Source organism: Apteryx mantelli, chromosome 4 (genome assembly GCF_036417845.1).
Source record: "Apteryx mantelli isolate bAptMan1 chromosome 4, bAptMan1.hap1, whole genome shotgun sequence".
In the NCBI taxonomy this organism is placed as follows: domain Eukaryota; kingdom Metazoa; phylum Chordata; class Aves; order Apterygiformes; family Apterygidae; genus Apteryx; species Apteryx mantelli.
In genome coordinates this window covers 78,248,645-78,271,386 of record NC_089981.1, presented here as the reverse complement: position 1 = coordinate 78,271,386, position 22,742 = coordinate 78,248,645, and the positions used below count along the sequence as shown (strand labels likewise).

Sequence of the window (22,742 nt, the reverse complement as noted above, 5' to 3'; positions counted from 1 at the left end):
ACATATTAATCTGAAGCGGTCTATTTTTTGCTATCCTGATCATGAAATCTTTGTGCTGGGGAGAGCCTTTGCTGAGTTTTTTGGCTTTTAGCCTGCCTTGCTGTCTGTTAGTTTTATTTAGAAGGCTTTCTGTGATGCACGTGTCACTATTGAACTGCAAGTATGAGTATTTGGGGATATTTTGCCATAAAAATACTTACCTGTGCCTTGATTAGACACATGAAGTCAGAAGTATTTCACAAATCTATTCAAAATGCTACAGTATAAGTAATCTTGTATCTCTGTGCCTAGCTTACTCCTTGCTAGTAGCACTGTCTTCACTGACACCTTCAGTATCCTGTCCAGATTGCCTCATCTGCCCTTCAGGGCTGTGTTCCTGGCAGGGCTATAGTCAATTCTTCTTCCCCTGGAGCACCTACTGCTCTGCCAGCACTTGCCCTGGGGCTCCTTTTTGTCTCATGTTGCTGACAGTTCTGAACTTTGTTTTGCATCTTTTCCTGCAGTTTGGAATAGTGTTTTTTCCTTAGTGCATCTGAACTTGAGTTGTCTTTACTTACGTTTTTTGATTAAGTACTGGATCATGAATTTTCCCATTTGTCTTTCTACTCCAGATTTTGATAGCTACAGAACCAATTAGAATCACATTGACATAACTCCAGTAGAGCAAAATTTTCACCATGTTCCACCCCCAATCACTTGTTTTCCCTAATTCCTGCTCTTAGTACTGGTGACCACAATAAAATATAGTGGTGCCAAGCCTGCACTTCTGGAGGCCTGTGGAACTGGCTATATCCTGTGGCTCTTCCCTGTTCTGACACCTGTGTGCCTTGATTTGCACAGTCCCAATAATTATGACGCCTCCTAAAAGAGGTGAATTATTTTGTGGTTGTGGGGAGCACCTACAGTGTTTTGTGTGTAACCCCCAGTTCTTCTGCTGGGAGCAGACTGTGGCTGCAAGAACAAGCCAGGCAGACTGGTCTGGGCTACCGCCTGTCCTGGCGGTACCCATACAATATCTAGGTGTGTACATTCCTTTAGCATAGTGGGCCATTACAAAATTTGACCAGCAATTTCAGCATAATTAATCAATTTGCTGCTTGTGAGAGTAGACTACATTCATTTCCTGTTATGATTGCCTCATATATGCATTTCACAGTGGATTTTCTCTTTTGTATTTAGTGTGTTCATTTGCATGCCATGTTTCCTGCAAGGATAGTGCTCCTCAAGTCTGTCCTATACCCCCTGAGCAAGCCAAAAGGCCTCTTGGAGTAGATGTGCAAAGAGGAATAGGAACTGCCTATAAAGGTTATGTCAAGGTAACAGTCTTTTGTTCTTGGACAAGAGAACAGTGCTAAACCTCGCTTACAGTTATGCAGTTTGGAAACTCTCAGTATGTTTAAACATCTCCTAAACTGTACTAAAGCCTTAAGGCTTTTTGTGCAATCTATGTAATGTATTTAGCACTTATCACTTTAGATATGCAAGCACTTTAGATATACAAGAAAGAGTGGGTTTTACTAGAAGAGCTAAAGAGTGGACATTTTAGCTACCAGAAGCACCAGAAGAAAACTTGCTTTAAGGAAGAATTTCTGTCATAGTTGATGTAAACATAATAGAAAAGGTAAACTGTCCTACTATTTTAGCATTTGTGGACTATACAGACCATATTGTTTATCAGAATATGACTTTATTTATTAAACTGAAACGGAGAATAGATGAACTTTTTTCCACTCAGTTTTGAAGGAAAAGTAAAATGTATTCTAATTCCATTAATCTAAATATGAGCTTTTCTAAATGTCCCTTCTTTCTGTGTCTGCTATATGTGTTTACACATAATAAGCAATCAGTTATTTACACGCAGGTTCCAAAGCCTACAGGAGTTAAGAAAGGGTGGCAGAGAGCTTATGCAGTTGTTTGTGACTGTAAACTCTTCTTATATGATGTGCCTGAGGGAAAATCCACCCAGCCTGGAGTTGTTGCAAGTCAAGTCTTGGATCTCAGGTTTGTATTGTTATGAGTAGAAATCCTCTGTACTTTTTCCTTAATAAGAATTTTTTTTTATGCTAACACGAGAAACTTTTGGATCATAAAAGCTCTGGTCTGAGAAGACCTGTGTGTTCTGAATGTACACTTCAACTAAGTTGAGGCTGAAAGAATTGGCACAAAAATAAGTCACTTAAGTGATTATAGTATTAGCATGCTCCTTCCTAGAATTCCATATGCCCACATGGAAAACAGATAAACTTTGGAAGACTGGTCCTTCCCCTGCGCTCTAAGCAAAACAGTGAGTTGCACATCACCCCATAGCCAGTAATTTCAAGAATGTTAAAAGAAATGAAGTCATCTTCAGAAAAGCACCAACTAATTTGCAGTGTGACTCTGACCCTCCTTCCTCATAGAAGTTATTTTTTCATAATGAACCATTTTAGCACTGAACACTGTCTACAAAAGATCTGATACTTATATTCATCAGAATAACCAAGAATTTTTAATTCCAACTTACTGAAATGTCAGGAAAGTGTAATACCCTATAATGTTACAACATCTTCTGTCTCTGTTCAATATAAAGTTTTCATCTACAAGCACCTTGATTTATACTTCTTCTGAACACTATTGCCATGGGGTTGCACCAGTACTGCTGCTCTTTTCACAGTTATTCTCTGAGAGCTGACACTGATGGTTCTCTTTGACATGCCCGCAGCAGAAACAGAAATGTGGATGTATTGCAAATAACAGTGTTCATATCAGTACATTGCTTGAAGCAACTCAGCCAGATATTATATTAACTGTCCCATGCTTTATCTGCTGATTGTAGCTGCCTCCTTAAGTCTGTCTTCTGAGGATTCTTAGATGTTTTAATAAACATTAACCACAACAACTATGAATTCTAGTGTGGGCAAGTTTCAGGCATTAGTGTCATCTTTGCACTAAAATTGGCAATTATGGTGATCAGCTTGGTCAAATGCAGTTAAAAAGGCTTGTGTAGACAAGCCCTCTGGGGTGGAGCACCGTGAAATGCAAAAGTTGTTCTGGTGTCTATTTATTTTACTGTAATAGAGAATAAAATCTAGCCGTTTTGAAAACCCTTATTTGAATCCCACAAAGTATAATTATGTTGCCACGAGCTTTTTAAGTGATTTTTCTTTTTTTCCAAAGGCCCCTCTCTTGCTACACATTGAGGTATGAATTATTCATTTCTAATGTGTCTGCTGAGCTGGAAGAGCAATTTTCTTGCTGCTAATTGTAGAATAGGTGTGGTCAGTAAACCAAAAAGGCAGCCCACTTGACTTCAGGTGGACTAAGTTACATGTACTGAATGCTGTAGAATCATAACTAAAGGTTGAGCTCTTTGGGTCAAGAGCAGTTCCTAGCATAACAAAGCAGTGATCCCAGTTGTGACCTCTGTAGAGTGTTACAAGATTGCAGCCTGTTGAAACAGTTGCAATATCAGTTAGATTTTTGTTTATTTTTTTTTGTGCGCACATGTATGTGATTCTGTTGTTCTCTTTCTTACTAGAGATGAAGATTTTTGTGTGAGCTCTGTCCTGGCATCAGATGTAATACATGCAACTCGTAAAGATATCCCTTGTATATTCAGGGTATGGCTATCAATTCATTCTTAAAGAAAATACAAGTTAAATATCAGTGTTCTGTTTTCATTGTGAAGTATGTTGTCCATGTTTAATGTTTATTACATTAAGCAAAATTCATTTTTTCTCATTGCAGAAGTATTAGGATTTATAAGAGGTGCTGAAATGTGTAGAAAAATGATACAATACTCAGAATTGTAAAGAACAAAGTTCACCTTCTTTTTCTGCTTTTTTGTATATAACATTTGGCTTCTTTTTTTTTTTCCATTTCATTAAAATTCAGTTTCATTAGTATATTCTTGTCCCCTCTTCCACTAGAATTACTGGTTCCTGGGTTTTGTTTTAGTTTTAGAAGACTTAGCTTTGGGGACTGATGCTGTAACAGAGTAGAAAAATATATTAATAACCAATAACTATAGTCCCTTGCATTTGAATACAGAAACTCTCACTGTTTTCAGCTGCACCTCTGATCTATCAGTCATTTGGTCCTTTAGGGTTTTACTAAGTGTCTTGGCTACTTGATGCTTCTGTGGCTTTGCTAGCTATTTTGTGGGAATATTTTCTGCAGTGGAGTTTCATCCTTCAGTTTACTACTGCTCCTACTTTGTTTTTCCTCTTAATGGTTTCTAAATGTAATTTTTATTCACATCTGCCTACCCTCTTCTCAAATTAGCGAATACTGAATACCGTTGGGAAAGGACTTCTGAGGACAGAAGATGAGCTATGCGGAATGGTGGTTGATTTGTTTGTTTAAGATCAGGGCATGCAAACAGTATAGCCTGCCTGATTTGGTACTCTAATTTCTGCCTGCCTTTTTTAACTGAAAGGGCATCTGACTAAGAAAAAAACTTTTGTCAAACAGTCCTCGTATAAAAGTACTTGTGTGAATGGACATGATAAAATGTCTCCACAGTTTGACCAGATTATCCCACACTAAGGATATTTGATGAGTTAACTAAAGACCTGCTGTGTGAGAATATCTGTTTAGATGCCCTGTTGACAGGGACCAGAGAAGATACTGCTAATAGTGTATCTCTTTTCTCAGTTTTATGTCCTCTTCTAAAGAAGGAATTCCTGCAACTGGAAACCAGTGACATCTGATGCAAGAGAATCTGTTTTCTTAATTAAATTTAATTCACTCTGAACATCATGTCTCCTAAGTTTGTGTCTCACTGACATAGTGCCGTAGAATAACATATATGCAACAGTTAAAAATAGTTTATATCATCTGTATAAAAGACATGGTCCTTTGGCCCACCAAAGACAGATCTTCATTGTTTTGGATTTTCTGCTATCAAAAACCAACACCAGAATGTTGCCAAACACTAAGATATTGCCACCTCTGACCCTCCATGAAATCAAGAAAAGAAAGAACGTATCTCAAACGCCAACATCTCTCCTTGGTAACCAACTGTTAAAGCTAGATGTTAGGCTATCCTAACATCCAGACACTGTGCAGTCTAAGTGCCTCCATAGATAAATTTTTAACTTATGTAATAGATGGTGTCTCTAGTTGAGGTCCTTCCATAAGTTAGCAGTTTGAGTTAAAAAGATTTGAATTTCATAGCAAATACTAGATTCTTGCATGATGAATAATGCTAGTTATATTATGACCACCTTCTCCCATTTTCAGATTTGACTGCATAAAAGATGCCACCCTGAAAAGATTGGGGAGTATTACATGGCAGTGCTTAAAAGAGAAAGCTGTAGCTGAAGTCTTTTTTCTTTTCCTCCCAAATGTAGAAATACTGTCCATTATGCCTACAGCCATCTTTAAAATGTTGATATTTAGTTACAGTTCAGCACATGTACAAAGTTTGATGCAGAGTAATACAAGCTATGAGCAAGTGCAAGCCAGTCAGTTCTTTTCCTACTGCACTTCCTTTGTCTTACTTCTGGATTTGTCTTTCACATCTCATTATCCCAAAGTTATTTGCAGACTTTCTTTAAGGTGAATGGTCTTGCTTAATTTGCTCTTTCAGGAAGTGTATGTTCCCTAACCATGTCATCCACATTTATGGTGATTTTTCTTATGCATGCATATAGGCTGAAGGTGTTTTATTCCATGTGTGAATGGTTACAGCCTTCAGTTTTGCTCTGCTGCTTTTTTTCTGTTTAACTACTGTTATTTTAAAAATCTGTTGTGAGGCCTGATACTGGTTGATGCCCTGTCTGTGACTGAAAACAGCTTCTGTGATCTCTTCATACAGGACACAAACTACTATTAAGAATTAATAAGCATGCACTGCAACCAACAGATGGTTCCTGGATAGTTTTCCTATTCTGAATGCATCCTACTTAGAAATCTATTGGATATTTCCCTGAAAATTAGATGAAGCCACTGTGGTTTTGTTTTAACTTAGGAAAGGGGAAGAATGCAATATTTCACTCTCAAAAGATTGTTTTCCTCCCAAGCTTTTAATGAAATACGAATATGAAATATGAATTGTTCTTCTCTCTGGACCTATATTTTGAGAACTAAGCAGCAAAATCAAAATCTAGAACAGTTCATAGCAGTATGGTTGCATTAAATGCATCTAACTCAGAAAGCATGTATTTCATTTTCAGTAAGTTACTAAAAAAAATACAGGGGAGAGGGTACAGGGGAGAGGGTTCAGGACGAGTTATTGCATACTGCTAAAATTCCAGTTCAGAGCAGGAAATAGCCTTTTACTGGCATGTATTAAAATGGTAATTGTAGGAAAGGAATGTAGCATTCCTTGCCTGTATTTTAGGATTCAGAACGATTAAGCAAGACTGAATATTTTTAAACAAAAACACTGAAGCTTGTGCATTTTTTCCAAGTACTGTGGCCATATTAGGTGTGTGCTGTGTTTCATACCATTTATGTGCATTATAACATTGTTACAAAAAAGTGCATTTTACTTTCAACAGCTCTGTAAAGTATATCATATAGATGACAATAGACTTTTATTGCTAGACGCTAATTTTGCTTTCTCTATCTGTTAAAAGGTGACAGCTTCTCTCTTAGGTTTACCTTCAAAGTCTTGTTCTCTCCTGATCCTGACGGAAAATGAGAATGAGAAGAGAAAGTGGGTTGGAATTCTAGAAGGGCTGCAATCTATCCTGCACAAAAACAGGCTGAAAAACCAGGTTGTGCATATTCCACAAGAAGCCTATGACAGTACGCTGCCTCTTATTAAAGCAAGTTTAGCTGCTGCTATTGTAGGTATGTCTGTTTTAACTTTTATGAAGTATGTGTGAATTGCTAGAGCTTTTAGTAGGCATCTGTAATTAAAGCACTGATGCCTTGAAATAAATTTCTTGGGGTTTAATACATTCATATGAATTTAATAATGGGGGAAATGCTTGCATTAATACTCAAGTTTCTTCAACCACTTGTAGTAAATAGTACTGTTTAGTTAATTAACAAATTGTTTTAGCAAAACAGTATATATTTTATATAACACGCTCTTGAAAGGTAGACTGCATAAACTTAAGCAACACTAATTTTCTGTTGAAGACTGTTCAGTTACTTTTTGTCCAGAAATTTTCTACCTGTTCAAAGGAAATGGTCTGTTTTAAAGATAACATTAAACACAACTGAATTAATAGTTTTTTCCCCTTCCTTGTTTAGATCGAGATAGAATAGCAATTGGTTCAGAAGAAGGACTGTATGTGATAGAGGTGACCCGTGATGGTAAGTTAGGCCATAATGTATGCAGTAATTACATACTGAATAATGAGCACTGTAACTTTTAGTGCTGTTTGAATATAGGTGACACAACAGCCCTTCATGTATAGTGAGTACTAAGCACTCAGTTAATTGATGAGAGGGAAAAGTGAATGTGAGATATAAACACTAATTTGGTCATTATCATTATATTCAGTTGACTGGCTGAAATTAAAGGGTCAGCTTACAGGGCATATTCTGACATGTTCTCACCTTAACTGTGTTTCCACAGCAGATAGTGAAATGCTTCAGTACTCAGAGCACACACTGCAGCAGTTGGTGCTCAGTGAATAGTCAGGCACTTAGTAAAAGGAACAGTGTTAAGAAGTGATGCAGATTAGAAATTAGTCTGTTTTTCTGATATCCTTTTTGAAGTTACCATTAGGAAATACTAGTTTTGCCTTTCTTTTTGCTTTCATAAGCAGCCAAAGATACCTTATGAAATCCATGCTTTCTTGTAACTCCTGAGCTGCTCTAAATTTAGAGGACACACTAAATCCTACTCTTCATGACATAAGAGCTAACAGCCTTTGCTATCTGATAGACCTGTTTCTAGCAAAATACTTAATGTTTTCTTCACCTGTATTCATAGCCTCTAAGCTTAGGTTCTTCTGTTGTCTTCAACCATCTGAGATTTAGGGATGTTGAGGTCAGTGATACAGATTTGTAAAAATAATAGATGCCTGGGTCCCTTTGCCAACTTTGAATAAATTACTGCGACAGTCTGCTGAAAAAAAAACCCTCTATGTCTACTTTTAATCATTGTCATTCAGAGTTCAAAAATGATATGTCCTTAAATTTTAATTTGATGGAAGTATGTGAATTTCCTTTTTCGATACAATTTAATGTGTAGTTATTTAAAATTTAGATTGCAGTCATACCAAAACTTGCTTTTCAATGTAAAATACAGCCATGAATGCAGTTTTTATAAACTTACTGGACATACTAAGTAAAAATGAAGTTTAAAAAAAAAAGTCAGAAATGTGGTTTTGAGGTGAAAAGCAAAATATTATTGCTTCCTCTTGCTTAAAATAAGCTATTGCCCAATTCTAGGAGAAACTGGCTTATACGTGGAGACATCAGATATTTGAAATTCTTTTTTAGCAGTAATAAATGCCATTCCTTTAAATATACTTCCAGTGGTCACCATTCTGCAAGTACTTAGATATAAACATAGCTTTAGAGGCAAGAAATTCCAGAGAGATTCCAGTACAGCTTTTAACATGAGTCAAATTATACATCTAATTTGAAAGCCCATTTTAGAAAGAAACAATTATCTGCATCACTATCACATGTAAAAGTGAAAACAGATTGTCAGCTTCAGGTTTAAGTTAAAAATTGCTTCTCATGAGTTTTCTATGGCCAGTTTCTGTGTTTTAATAGCATTTTTATAAATATTAGTCTCTCTTTTATGGTGGTAGTTATTTTCAGTGTTAATTAACTGCTAGATGCTTATATCAAGGATCTTTGGTCAAGAGTATCAGCTGGTTCTTGACAAATAAACTAAACTGTGCACTGGAATTGGAACTAGGGAAAAAGCTTTTCTTTGTGGTAAAGTACAACCATTGGTTATTTTGTAGAAAATATCTTCAGACTTATCTGTTTGAATAAGTGTTTGAGCATGGTGGAAAATCCACAAAAACACTTGATTTTGTGATCTAAACAGTCGAGTTCTTTTAACCAAGTTTACAGATTTTGGTACCTTGGCTAGGTTACTCAACCATTACTGAAAAAAATGCATATAACTTCCAGCTAATATTTCTTGTTTTGATTATGATTCACAAATATTTTGAATGCATTCAGCCAACAGAAAAATGAACGTGATGTTTTAATATAACTGACTTGTGTATATTACGCATTGTTTCCTATTTCAGGATTGTTTAGTCTTTTCTGTTTGTACTACTTGAAATACTGCCTTCCTTAACCCAAAGGCAGAACAAGATGTACCTAACCCTATAAGATGCACCTAACCCATTCTTGAAAAAAAAATCTTCAGTGAAGATTCCCCAGTTTCCATAGATGACCTAACTAGGCTTTACTATTAGGCTTTTCTTAGTGTCTGTGCTAACTCTCCACTGCTACAACTTAAGCGCATTGCTACTTACAGTTGATCCAGGACATGTAGCATTTTTTTGCCTTTCCCTTTAGGTATTTAAAATCTACTTATTGCATTGCCTTTTGTATTGGGATGAGACAGTTTCTAACAATACAGCATTTTGTGTCTTCAGTTCTCAGCATCAAATACTTTCTATTTCTCCTCTTTTGTTCTCCCAATTCTATCTTCTGCCATAATTTACTAAAGATATCAATATTTTTCCTGAATGGGGGACCATTTTCAGAAGTTAATCTTGCAGTGTATTGATATGTTAGGGATATTTTTACTGTATTTATAATTGTTTTTCTTCCTTTACCCTAAAGGTTAAGCAGCCTTTTCCTGCTTAGTGTTGCTGAGACTTTGTATCAATGAAAGTGTTACGGGCATATTTTGTTCTGATAATTCATGAAGGAGCATCCAGGGTGTGTGTAATAAGTACTCTTTCTTACCGGGGATGCATCTGTGTTTAGATTCATTTTCTGACAACAGTACATAATGCTGCAATATTTCATGGACTGATAGTTTTATTGTTTAACTTAGGGTAGCTCTTGTTCTCTTTGCAGTGATAGTCCGAGCTGCTGACTGTAAGAAGGTGTACCAGATCGAGCTTGCTCCCAAAGAGAAAATTATCATCCTCATCTGTGGTCGGAACCACCACGTTCACCTCTACCCCTGGACCTCTCTGGATGGATCAGAAGGAAGCTTTGACATGAAGCTTGCAGAAACTAAAGGCTGTCAACTGATTACAACTGGAACACTGAAGAAAAGTTCTTCAACTTGTTTGTTTGTGGCTGTCAAGCGACAGGTTTTTTGCTATGAAATTCACAGAACTAAACCTTTCCACAAAAAATTCAGTGAAATTCAGGCTCCAGGGACTGTACAGTGGATGACAGTGTTCAAGGACAAGCTCTGTGTTGGCTACCAGTCTGGGTTCTCTCTGTTGAACATCCAGGGAGATGGACAATCTATAAACCTGGTAAATCCTAATGACCCCTCGCTTATGTTCCTCTCACAGCAGTCTTTTGATGCCCTTTGTGCTGTGGAGCTCAGTAATGAGGAATACCTGCTTTGCTTCAGCCATATGGGAATATACGTCGATTCACAAGGTCGAAGGTCACGCATGCAGGAACTAATGTGGCCTGCAACTCCTGTTGCCTGTAGTATGTATATGTTTTTCTGTTGCCATATCCCTGTTGCTGCTTTACTTGTCTAAAAATAATTGGCATGTATTCTATTTTTGCTTTGGTTTGTCTTTCAATATCTACAGTTTAAGTTTTGATGAGTGACCAGGCTACGTAGTTCTTCCTGATGGTGGTTTTGGACTTGGCAATCTCTTGTGCAGAGATTCTGGAAGTCGCAAGAACAGAAGCTCTGTCTGGTTACAGGACACAGAAAAATTAATAATGTGACACAAAAATCTCTTTTACAGAGAGTAGCCCTGGATGCAGGACAGTACAGGACTACTGGTTCTGTAAAATTCTGTAAAAATTTTTGCTCTCCTGAAGAGTATAAAAGTATAACTGTCTTTAGGATGTCTTCTCTGCCCTGTCTTCAAAGTAAGATAGAAAGCTGAAGATCAAATGTAACTGTGTCTCAAAAGGTTCATAAAAATAACAAAATACAAGGTAAAAATAATGCTTTTTGCAGAACTGGTTCCAATTTGCTCCTTTTTGTTTTATTTTTAAGGAGAAAGTTTCCAAAAATAATGTAGGCAGGTGAAGGCAATTTTTCAACTACTCTACTCTTCTCAGGAACCTAGATTTATCAGCTAGTTAGGACAGAAGCATGTTGGGGGGGGTGGTTTCTTTTCAGGCTCAATAGTCAAAGGCAGTTGATGATAAAACCTGGCTTTCTATTTGGAGCTCAAATAGCAGTTGAAGTGTTTGGAGTGAATGAAGGCAAGAAATATCCTTTGTTTAAACAGTACACTGAGCAGCTATATGCTCATTGGTTTAATCAGGCTAGGCCCCGATAATACTTTGTTTAATTTTAATTGTCTTTGAGCTGAAATTGCTTGCTTGCTGTACTTTACCTAGTTCCGTACAGAAGCTTAAAGCAAAGGTGCAAGGAAAAAAAGTAGTCACAAATTTACTTTAAAACACCATTAGCCAAAGCTAATGTTTCTAGTTCCTTAATCAGCTTTACAGTTTTTGTATTTCAGCAAACTAGAGATGTTAGTTGATTGTTTTGTCTGTTGTTGTTATTATGATCTGTTATTACTGTAAACTATTTAATGCCATTCTTGCATATGCAATCTTGAGTGGCATTGGCGTGGGCTTTTTTTTGTAGTAATAGCAACTATGTCCACTGCCAAAGGAAATTTGATTACTTTCCTTTTCATTAGCCTTGTCTTCCTTCCTCAGTCCTGGTGTCTGTCACTATTGAAGATGGCTTTTCCTCCCTTCCTGTTGACTGTCCCATCAGGTGATCATCGAAGTAGACACAGTTCTCTCCCTGTTGCAGTTTCTGCTATAGTAAAGGACCACGTTGTTGAGAGATCTTAGGGTATGATGGAGACTTTTGTTTGTAGGGTATTCAGTCGCCTCATGCAAGGAGAGCCTGAGCTCTTTTAATAGTCTGCTGTGTTACCTTGGGCAGTCTGTCTCGGCTGCAGTTACACCATGGTTAACGTGTTGAAGCTGTGCTGAACCAGTTCAGGCTTCGTAGGGCTGTTAGCTGGGGTACAGTGCAGTGCAAATACTTGGAGGCAGCACAGGTCTCGAAGCTGTGATGTGGGCAAGCCCAGTACAGACACTGGCATGTCTCTCTGGAACCCAGTTCTGGCTTGATCGAGCTCATCAGCTCTAACTTGGTAAGTGCTGGTCTTGCCTTTGAGCTGGCCACACAGAAGCATTTGGTGTCTCCGTCTGATGCTCTGTGGCCTCCCTTTACCTGGACATCCAAGCCAACCATGACCCCATATAACAAACAGCTAACCCTAAGTCACTTCTGGGATATACGTTCATGATAGCTGTCCCAGGCTGTCTTTGAGGGAATTTAAAAGCACACCATTGAAACCTTATTTCAGTTCTCAAAGGAGATTTGTGATGTGTTAAGCGTTCTACTGTGTTTTTTCTCCTTCTATTTATTGAAGCAGTTCTCTCAGCTGAGTTTCTTTTCTCTGTTGAATCCATAAATTTCTAGTAAATGCTCTTTACACCAGGTTGCGATCTTTACCTGAAGAAAAGCATGTTGATATGAAGTGGTAGTAGTCTTTTTCTTTTGAGCTAAAATAAAGTTATTTGCTGGTGCTTTTTATTTTAAGGAAAGAAAAAAAAAGTTTAAAAGAGAAAGCAGGTTGTGAGCTTTACATGTCGTGACCCTTTTCTGTTAACTTGGTAGTAGCAACCTCTATGTGAATATCTAAAGCTAGATAATTGTTAGCCTCAGAGGAAGGAAATTTAAAATAGCTCTGCAGCATGACTTCATGACCCACCTCACAGATGGTTACCTTCTCCTTTCCCCCTGCACACAGCAGGTGTAGTTTGTTGCTTCCAAAGTGCAGCAGTCTGCATCTTTAGAAAAGCTAGCCTCAAACAGGCCATTCAGTTCCTACCAAATAACAAATTTGTTTCAGTTCGGAAACCTCAGGTGCCATTTTGCAATTTAATGAAATCATAATTTGAAGTTAAAAATACTGAAAGGATCAAGTTTAAATCTTTCTGTGCTGCTGGTAGCTGTAGCAAATTAATTATCAAAATATTTGTTTGAAAGGGAGTTTGACAGGGAAGGGAGTGTTTTAAATGTATCTTACACATAGTGGAAAACCAGTAACTATTAAAATTTGCTCAAATTTATGTCAATTACGAACTTCTGAAACATCATTATGGTTTTCTGTTTGTTTTTAAAATATGCAGGTTGTAATTCTTCGTATGTGACAGTGTACAGCGAGTATGGTGTTGATGTATTTGATGTTAACACTATGGAATGGGTCCAGACTATTGGCCTGCGAAGGGTAAGTAGTTTTCTTCCAGTGTAGAATTTGACTGGGTTAATTCCAAATGAGAAGTTTCTTTGCAATGTTTGCTAGGCTTGAGTTAATTCCTTGCCTCCTCCTCCTTCAAAACAGATCAGACCATTAAACATGGACGGAACACTAAATCTCCTTAACTGTGAGCCACCAAGACTAATATATTTCAAGAACAAGTTTGCAGGTTAGTATTGAGCAAGACAGAAATGGGAAAATGATACCAAGGTGACAAGGTGATATGATACCAAGGTGATAATTTTAAGCAATGTTACTTATGCGTGAGATGAAACTTGTATTGGATACTTCTGGATCAGCATGTACCTATGTATGTAAAATTGTGATATTACAGCAGGAGCTGTCCTCAGTGTACCGGAAACATCTGACAACAGCAAAAAGCAAATGCTTCGAACTAGGAGCAAACGAAGATTTGTATTTAAGGTTCCCGAGGAAGAGCGGTTACAACAAAGGCGGTAAGAATTTAATCTTTTTACACAACTAATGCGTGATGACATGCAGGGATTGAGAATAATAATAGTAAAAATCACTCCCCCCCCCTTTTTTTTTTCAGGGAAATGCTTAGAGACCCTGAGCTAAGGTCAAAGATGATTTCGAACCCAACGAATTTCAACCACGTGGCTCATATGGGACCAGGAGATGGAATGCAGGTTCTCATGGACCTCCCACTGGTAAATACCTTTGAAAGGGATGGGATTTATGTGCATTTGTTCTTGCTCTAAAAAACTGTGAAGATTAGCTATATAGGGTTCAGTTGTCTCAGTGCCAAATTCTTCTTCTAATCGTTTTGAGAAAAGTGAACTTTCCTGATGCACAATGCTTCTAAATCCTGCTCAAGGAAATACTGTTTGCTGACTTAGGAATGGGACACTGAAAGAAACAGATATCACTGCCAGGAGCTTGTTAGTACTTTTATAAATAATCAGTCTTTCCTCCTTCCTTTTTTCTTGTTTGTTGTCTTAAAATAATGGAATGAATTTCCTTCCCCCTCATCCTCTCGACACTCTGCTCTGATATCACCTCCAACAGGCTTTGAGCACGTCTATCACATGAGCCCTGTCTCTGCTGAAATCTTTCTCCAGAGTGACCATTCCTCACGGGAAGGCTCCCCTCTGCTTTCTTCCTCTTCCTGTCCCTCCTCTGCTTCCCTAGCAAGGGTAGGAGTAGCTACAAACTGTTAGGAACTGGAATGGTGTGCTGTGGCACCTCACCAATTCTAGAGCAGAAGTAAGGGGGAAATATTAATGCTTTGGAAGATGAGTACTAACATGCACGTAAGTTGCAATGCTTTATAGCATTATTTTTGTCTTTGGATGTAACAAATACAGCATGTTGTAAGCTACTTTAGTGTCAAGTCCATGAGAGTAAGGTCAAAGGTACGCTTTTATGTTCTGTACCTTCTACTTTATAGCTGCTAGCCAGGTTTTTTCTTGTCATTCTCAGCTAGCCCAGATAAGGATAGTGTATCTGTCCTTTCAGCAGAAGGAAACAGGAAAGAACTGTTGGTGCCCTCGCTGCCCCCTTGTAGAGGGTTTGCTGGTTGACAGGTTTCAGTGGCTTCTGTCTCCAGCAGGTGGGAGGAGTGTACAGTGGCTGCTATGGGGCTTAGTTCTTTCTCTGTCTTTCTCAGGGTTTGTGTCTGTTTCTGAAAATATGTGGATGTAGTCAAGTAAGTTCAGAGTTTTTCTACCAATGCTGGGTTGTGATAGCTTCAAAAGCACAGTAGAGTTTTCATGGGAAAGAAGCCTTAACTGGACAGCTTTTGTTGCTGGCTAACAAGGTGTTTCATTTCTACTGTAGAGTGTTTTACCTGCTGCCCAGGATGAAAAACCGTGTCCCTCTACAGCTAACCTCTCACGGCAGCAGCAGCAGCAGAGGAGCAAAACATATATTTCCTGGCCCTCATCAAGTAAGGCTGAAAGCAAGCTTGTCAGTTCTAAGCTGTAACTTACAGCCTCAACAAGATGTGTAAAACTGCGCTTTTTTTTTTTTTTTCTTCCTTCTTTCTCTGCAGGTGGCAGTGATGTGGGAGGAGCCATTCCTTCCCGAAGTATGTCCGATCCTGACCAAGAGTTTGAGAAAGAGGTAAAGTGGCTTTTATTAAGTAGAGACTGACAATATCCTGTTGCTGTAGGTTTTCTCTTTCCAAGAAGTTAAATATCTGAGGAAATACTTTATAAAGATCATGTTCTTTATGGAGATGTTTTCCTTCTGCAAATGTTTTCTCCAGCATGTAACATTTGATTGTAAACTAGATAAGCCAGCACTAAAGCAAAGCTGTGAAAATATCTTTTTATGATGATATTTTAAGATGTACTGTGTTTCAAATTAAGCTTTGTAGACAAGGGAAATCTGATTAATTGATAAAGTATCCCCGAAGCCCCTAAAGATGTTCTCTGGGCTGTTAGCATAGAGTAGCAAAGTAATACTACTAGCTGAATAGCTTTCTGTGCTACCCTAAGGAACTTGTCTTGTAACTTGAGGAAGAACAACATTCTGAAATACGTAAAACCACTTTTTGCAAGCGTATAACTAAATTCCAGTTGTCACCGACCTGAAAACTTCCTGGCAGCACAAAACTGCCATCCTTTCCTGAGTCTAAGGAGATCAGATGTATGATTTTGGGGTTTTTCTTGTTTTGTCGTGGGTGTAGCTTCTTGCAAGCTTTGCAAGCTTTTGCTATGTGAGCAAAGAAAATGTTGAGAAGTATCACTGGGAGACAAACTCCTGGATCAAGATCTCTGCATTTTCTTAGTGCTTTTTGGTGCCCAACTATAGGCACACGTAAAGATCCAGGTTTTGAATGGTGTACTCGGTACTCTCCTGAAACTGGATCTTTGCAAGATGCCTTAGTGCACCCCAAGTCAAAGTGTCTGGAGTTCTAATCACAGCCATACCACTGACTTCCTTTGTCATCTTAAGCAAACAATTAAAAGAAGCATGATAAAACGCGAGTGCCTAAACAAAGGCATTTTTAAAACTGTTTTGAATTTTCAAAGGTGCTGATGGCAGGCTGTTTCAGTTGACTTCATTATACTGCAAGCATACTTCTCAAATTCCATTATGTTCCATGTTATAATTGCTCTTTGTAGGCACAAGTAGTGGTAGATACTGAGAGTTTTTACAGTGTTTTCTTTTTTGGTAGACCTTACAATTTCTTAGGACTTCTTAAATTTAAAAAATAATAGTTTGTAACTTTTAGAAGAAGAATCTGATATCACCTTTGGTTTTATAGTATTTTTCCCATGAGTTATGGTTTTATCGCAGCATGAGCTGGATTGTTTATCATGTTAGGATAATCTTGTTATAGATGGTCTTGTAATTGTTTGAGCCATGCAAAACCTTGTGAGCGGCATTCTTCAAGGATGTCACCTTTCAGTCTGTTTGCTAAATAAATATTCCCTTTCCTGAAAGTAACTTACTGCAATGGTAGAAGTTTTTCCTGTGAAGTATTTCGTTAGCTGTGAATTTGTGTAGTGCTCAGAGCTGTAACTGAGCAAAATAGCGTGAAACTTGCCAGCCGTCCTGTTGAAGTAGGACCAGGTTTTGGAGGCAAGTATCCAACGACCAGTCTAACACTGGGGAAATAACTGTGGACAGACTGTCTTTATTAGATATTGACTGGAGGGAGTCTTCAGTAAGTATATCTTACTTCAAGATTTCCAGCCTGATACCTAGCAACCTTCACTCTTTTGTCGTGCACTTAACACACTTTTCTTTGTTGCTGGCACTGTTTAGTAAATAGTTCATATGTTTGCTTCCTTCCTTCCTTCTCACCAAACTGAGCATGATTTGACCATAATTGTTTACATATTATATGGCCAAATTCCTTGGCTATTTAGATTGCTTTAAGAAACACAGGCTTTTAAATCCTGAACAACAATGGATAGATAAATGTGTTCTATCAGAAAAGCTTTTCACTGGCTAAAGGAAAGGAGACGGGGGCTTAGCAATTTCCATATACCTTGCCAAAATTCATGTTACATCAAAAGATTGCCTCCAGGACTGCACTAAGGCCTGTTGAAGATAATGAAAGTATTTGTATTACTGTTTAGCTTTGAAATGAATCTAATACACACTACTTCATGTGTTGTGCTCCCTAATTTTGCCTTTCAGTGCTTCGAAAGCTTTTGAGTATAAAGAATTGATTTTAAATAAATGTAACTTTTTAAATGTTTCTCGTTAACAGCCTGATTCAGACTCCACCAAACACTCTACTCCATCCAACAGCTCAAATCCAAGTGGTCCTCCAAGTCCCAATTCTCCGCATAGGAATCAGCTTACACTAGATGGACTGGACCCGTCAACCTGTGACGCATAACACTACAGCTCTCACCGTTCTGTCTTTGATCATCCACTACTCCATGGAGTATTCAAGAGCAGGGCAAAGCTGTCTCAGATGCTAGTGCCAAGACTGACACTGAATTGCTAGTGTTGTACAAGAATAATTATATATCCAGATTGTAGATACAAACTATTGAAATGAAGAAAATTCTTTACTAAATAGTGATCAAGCTTTTTATGTAGAATTGTTCACTGCTCAGTTATGGTTGATTCCTTTCTGCACAGCTGTGACAGTTTTATTGCATAGGAGCATTTAAGGCCACCAGTAAATAGTCTTATTCTTATGCTGAAAAAGAAATAGAGAGAGATACTGATAATGTTGCTACATTATCAGGAATATTATTTTTCTATAGAATGATGTAATGTCTCATTAGCAGGAAATCCTTTTAGACACAATTTAGACCTCTGAATAGGAAATGCAAGCAGGTCTAGTTACATCCTCAGATAAATATACTTTTCCCTTTTTCCCATAACTGTTTGTTTCCTAACCCTTAAGGAGAATGCTAGGAAGTGTAGGTTGTTCCCAATATCAACAGAATCACCAGGAAGTGAAATGAAAGTTGGTTATAGTTTTGTGGCCTTTTAATTCATTTAACCATTACATATTCAGCTGCATAATGTCTTTCTATCTTTCTACCAACTTTAGTCTTGTACATAGGACTACTACCAGTTATCTTTTACCCATACCCTGCTTTTTAGTCCTCATCAATCACAATCATTAGTCAGGGCTTTTAAAATATTGATAATTACTGCTGTGAAAAAATTTTTACTCATAGTTCCTGCTATCCCCTTCTGAGAAACTTTCTCCTGGTTTTTTTGGTGTAAAGACACACTACATTGTTTAGCTAGTAAACCTTCTTGTGGACACATTGCCCTTAAAGTCTGCTTGATCTAAGGGACTGTATCACTAAAACATCAGTCTATTTTATTGGTTACCAAAGTGGAACGTGAAGGATGTGTAACTGAGGGTGCTGCTTTTTTCATTAATTGTATCCTCACCTGCATGAAGACCCCATGATTATTAATCAAGTATTGATCATGTAGAAAAATGCACAACACACTCCTGTATATTTTGCTATGGCCCACGTGCAGTGGTGATGTTTTGCGTGTATATTTAATCTCATGCTTCCATGTATTATACATTTAGTAATCAAAGATTTGTGACCATGTTTCATTAAAAGCTTGTAATTAATTCAGTGGCTGGCATATCCAGTTTGTCATTGTCACACTAGTGTGCCTTCTGTGCCAATTTTATGACAGTTGGATGTCACTTATTTAAAATTTGGTTTAAATGGGCTAATGATATACCAATGGCTAATGTTCTTTTCTGAAACACTGTATAGGACGTGCACTTATCTTTAGTTTAAACTGAGTGTTCTAGTCAACATTTAATCCTGTTACGTTAAGTGTTCGACAGTACTTGCTCTTTTTCTCAGATTATTGATAAAGGGGCTCAGTTAGAGCTGGACACTACTGCTTTGGGGGTTTTCTGGTTTTTACTTTTTTAATGTAAGTCTAAGTCTTTGTAATTATTGAATTGTGAGAACATTTTTGAACAATTTACCTGTCAATAAAGCAGAAGAGGGAGGTTTTAAAGTTCATAGTTGTCTGTCTTGACATGTGAAAACAGTTTACCATTGATGCTTGCTGTAGTTTCGTAATAAATTCACTTTGTCCACTTGAAAATTTTACATGAACTAAAAGATACTTTGAACTCCATACCTGAACACTACAAGAAAGGTGTGTGTTTCCGTATGTAAATGCCTGTTCAGGAGAAATGGGAATCCTTTAGGTGGAATATGGTGTTGAAATTGCACTCTTCATTGCAGTTGTCATTTCATTGAATCATTGGCCCTGTAAATCCATTTTAAGTGATTTAGATGATTATTTCCTTATGGCTGAGGCATAGTAAGGAGGCTGCAGGATCTATTCAAACATCTTAAGTATGATAAAAATACTAAAGACACTTGTTGTCAAAACAGTAATCCCAGAGAAAAGCTTATGAACATATTAAGGAACGTTGTTTGAATAGGGTGTCCTGTGTCATTCCTGCCTGTCCACACCTCCTTCCCTTCCCCTGATATATGGAGGATTTTCAAAATTGAACATTTGAGCACTGTGGAACTTGTTGTGGCTAGAGCAGAGCCAAAACCTTTCCTAATGTGTCCTGGGTTGCCTTGTCCCTTACAGAGTGCCTGTATGTTCCCAGATTGCTTCTCTGTTACTCGCCCCCATCTTACCTCAGGTTATCTTAGTCCGGAAGGCCTGGATGAGTGTTTTGGGCCCTGCTGTTCCATGCTTGACCAAACCTACTGGGCAAGGCCAGGAGGCTGGCTGGTTGGCTTGGGAACGAGCACCGGGATGGGTGGTAGCTGACAGGAGATTTGAAGTAGAGTGCCAGAAACATTCTGACGAGTATTCACGCTAATCAGTCTTTGACTTTTAAAAAACATTTCTGCTGTTCTTGAGCTGATTTTCCTCTGTGTGGTAAGGACTTTGGATGACAACAAACTCTTTAATTATGGGGGTATTAAATCACAGCACTCAGCAGTGCCAAAACTTGCTTATAATTTAAGCATGAGAACATTTCTAGAAAAACAAATGAATTGCTTAGCTTGAATATATTAATCTTTTTTTTTTTTTAATCTGGCTGAGCAGAATTCCTCCCCAAGTCCTCCACTCCAGCCCGTTTCAAATCTTCCATTCCCTTACGGCTTCTAATTCCAGTTACCTAAAGAGTCCTCCTAAACCCTCAGGAGATCTTTAAAAATGTGGAAATTCAAGACTCATTTGAAATATTCCTCTGACAGTGTGCTTTCTTTTCCCTGGAGGTTACTAATCTAGTATCACAAGCAAGAAACTCATTTATGCAAGGAATGAGGGTAATTTGCTCTCTATCAATTCCTGTCCAAGGCTGTTTTCACAGAGGCATTATGTAGGGTCATGCTAATGATGGCTGGAGTGATCCAGCAAACTTGTCCAAGAGCTGGACTCATCAGAAAACTTTGGTCACTTCTAGCACAGATTTTTCAACATGAAAGGTTTAGTGTTTTGGAATACTTCCTGGTGTCACTTGCTACCTGAGACCTAAACGTCTGCCAACACCTCTGTCTCAGCACAGATGTTCTGAGAACTAACTGCTTCCTAAATGAATGCCATCTGCTATTATGTGTGTGTAAATACTTGCTTTATGCTTGCATGGTGTGTGCTTAAAACAACTAAGTCACAGGGGGCGACTTCAGCATGGAAATGCTGAACTTCTAGACGCCTTCATTGTTCTCCACAATGTCAAATTGGGCATCTTTGGGAGGAATCAGATGCATAAACATCTTAATAGCTGGTACATTGAATGGTATAGTAGTCTAAAGCACTAAGAAATAGGGGAGCATTGAGGGAAGAGGGATGACTGTGAGAACAGAATTGCACCCTTAGGAGAGTTAAGCAAGTAACAGTTAAAGGAAGCTGTCACATCATGACCATGAATGTTGTCTTGATGCTGAATCTAGCCTATTTGAAAAGAAAAGAAAAAAAAAAAGAGAAAGTTGACATTCTTGTATGCCTGGCTACTGGAACATCTCATGTTCTGGTTTGGACTCTCCCTGCTTCGTACGAAGTGGCTTCAGCAGGCATTGGTAAGGAGGACGTGGCAGAAAGTAGCATTCACCTGCCCGGGCCACTCCTTGTAGTGGCAGCAGGTCTCCTGGACCACTTCCTTGAGCAGGAGTTTCCCCCACCTGTTGACACCCCAACAACCTTGGTCCCCTTCTCCGTTTCCCCAGCTAACTTACATCTCCCTTCAGCAGCTTTGTTCTCCTAACCTCTACCTGCATCCTTGGCTAAAAACAGACTCTGCACCAGACGTTTTCTTGTAGGTGCTATGGGTGGTGGGGAGCAGATGCAGCTCAGAGTGCCCTGCACCAAGTCTGTGGCCATCAGCTGCATAGTAGTAAGGGTCTCTGGGGAGGTCCTTGCCATGCTGCTTTGAGGGGTGAGGAGCTACAGGTGCTGCCACCCTTGCCCAGCGCAGGTGGTCCAGTAGGAGCAGCTCCCTGCTGCAGGGTGAGATCTTCTGCCCCAGAGCCTTGGGCTCCAAAGCATCTCGGAGCGGGCCGGGCAAGGTGGCAGCATGGGACACAGGGGCTCCAGTTTGGGACGTGGTGCACCCTGAGCAGGCGTATGCCATGAGGAGGCAGGGAGAAAGGCACAGTAATTTGAAAGAGGCAGCATAGTCTAGGTGCTCCCTTGCGAAGCCCTCCCTAAACGTGCTTCCAAGGGATATGGGGTGATGATGAAACTAGACGTTAGCTGCATGACAGTTGTGGGGGTGTCAGAGAAAGCTAAGTGTTGGGATAGCATGTCCCAGTTGCGAGTGGTGTTCAGAATACCATTAGCAATGGGGTGAGCTGAGGACAGGAGCAGCATACAGTAGGATGTGATTAACAAATGGGAGCTGCAATGCTGCAGTTCAACCAGAGGAGGAACATGAACTCAAAAAATCAGCCAGTTCAATGTCCTTGCAGTAAACATTTTCCCTGCTCCCCATTAAGATGCAGCACTTTTTTGTCACCTGACTAAGCAGGTTATGCAGCTTTATTGGTTGTTTTATCATAGATAAAACCCTCGGATTTTCACAGCCTAGCCTGCTCTCCGGTCTCTTATGTAGTCCCTGCTCTGTATCCTCCTGAGGAGCAGCAATGCAATGGCCAAGTGCTGAGCAGTGAATGCTGGTGGGATGAGTTGTCCACTGCTCTGCTGACCACCCTTTAGCAGCTTAGCCAGCTCTTTGATCCCAGTAGTGCCAGGCCATGCCAGATCAGGTCTGTTTAACATTTTAAACAGATCTGCTAAAACATTGAAAAAATGGATGAGGTCAGATTTGTTGGTAGGTTCTGTGATATTTTGAGACTTGCTTTGTGCAATTCACTGGGCAAAGTGCATTATTTGAATTCAGATTTGCACAGCTTCTGTGAGCTGTGGAGAGATGCTGAGGGTTGACGCAATGATGCAATTGGATGTCCATTAATATTGTGCAAG

General features: G+C 38.8%; 1 protein-coding gene across 9 annotated transcripts in view; it reads left to right on the top strand.

The window, feature by feature from the left end:
* The window catches only part of CDC42BPB (CDC42 binding protein kinase beta), a 96,050-nt gene extending 76,743 nt beyond the window's left edge, over nt 1-19,307 (top strand). For 4 of the 9 annotated variants that reach the window (XM_067295011.1, XM_067295014.1, XM_067295009.1 and 1 more), the window contains 13 exons: nt 1,180-1,316; nt 1,862-2,001; nt 3,518-3,599; nt 6,564-6,780; nt 7,189-7,251; nt 9,943-10,539; nt 13,237-13,334; nt 13,449-13,533; nt 13,699-13,819; nt 13,918-14,035; nt 15,165-15,273; nt 15,379-15,449; nt 17,554-19,307. In XM_067295011.1, coding sequence (XP_067151112.1) covers nt 1,180-1,316; nt 1,862-2,001; nt 3,518-3,599; nt 6,564-6,780; nt 7,189-7,251; nt 9,943-10,539; nt 13,237-13,334; nt 13,449-13,533; nt 13,699-13,819; nt 13,918-14,035; nt 15,165-15,273; nt 15,379-15,449; nt 17,554-17,685 — 1,970 coding nt within the window. In that variant the 3' untranslated portion in view covers nt 17,686-19,307. Of the gene's footprint in view, nt 1-1,179; nt 1,317-1,861; nt 2,002-3,517; nt 3,600-6,563; nt 6,781-7,188; nt 7,252-9,942; nt 10,540-11,742; nt 11,804-13,236; nt 13,335-13,448; nt 13,534-13,698; nt 13,820-13,917; nt 14,036-15,164; nt 15,274-15,378; nt 15,450-17,553 lie in introns of those variants that run through there. The other 5 variants (XM_067295015.1, XM_067295012.1, XM_067295010.1 and 2 more) reach the window with 3 other exon arrangements.
* Nucleotides 19,308-22,742: the final 3,435 nt, after the last annotated feature.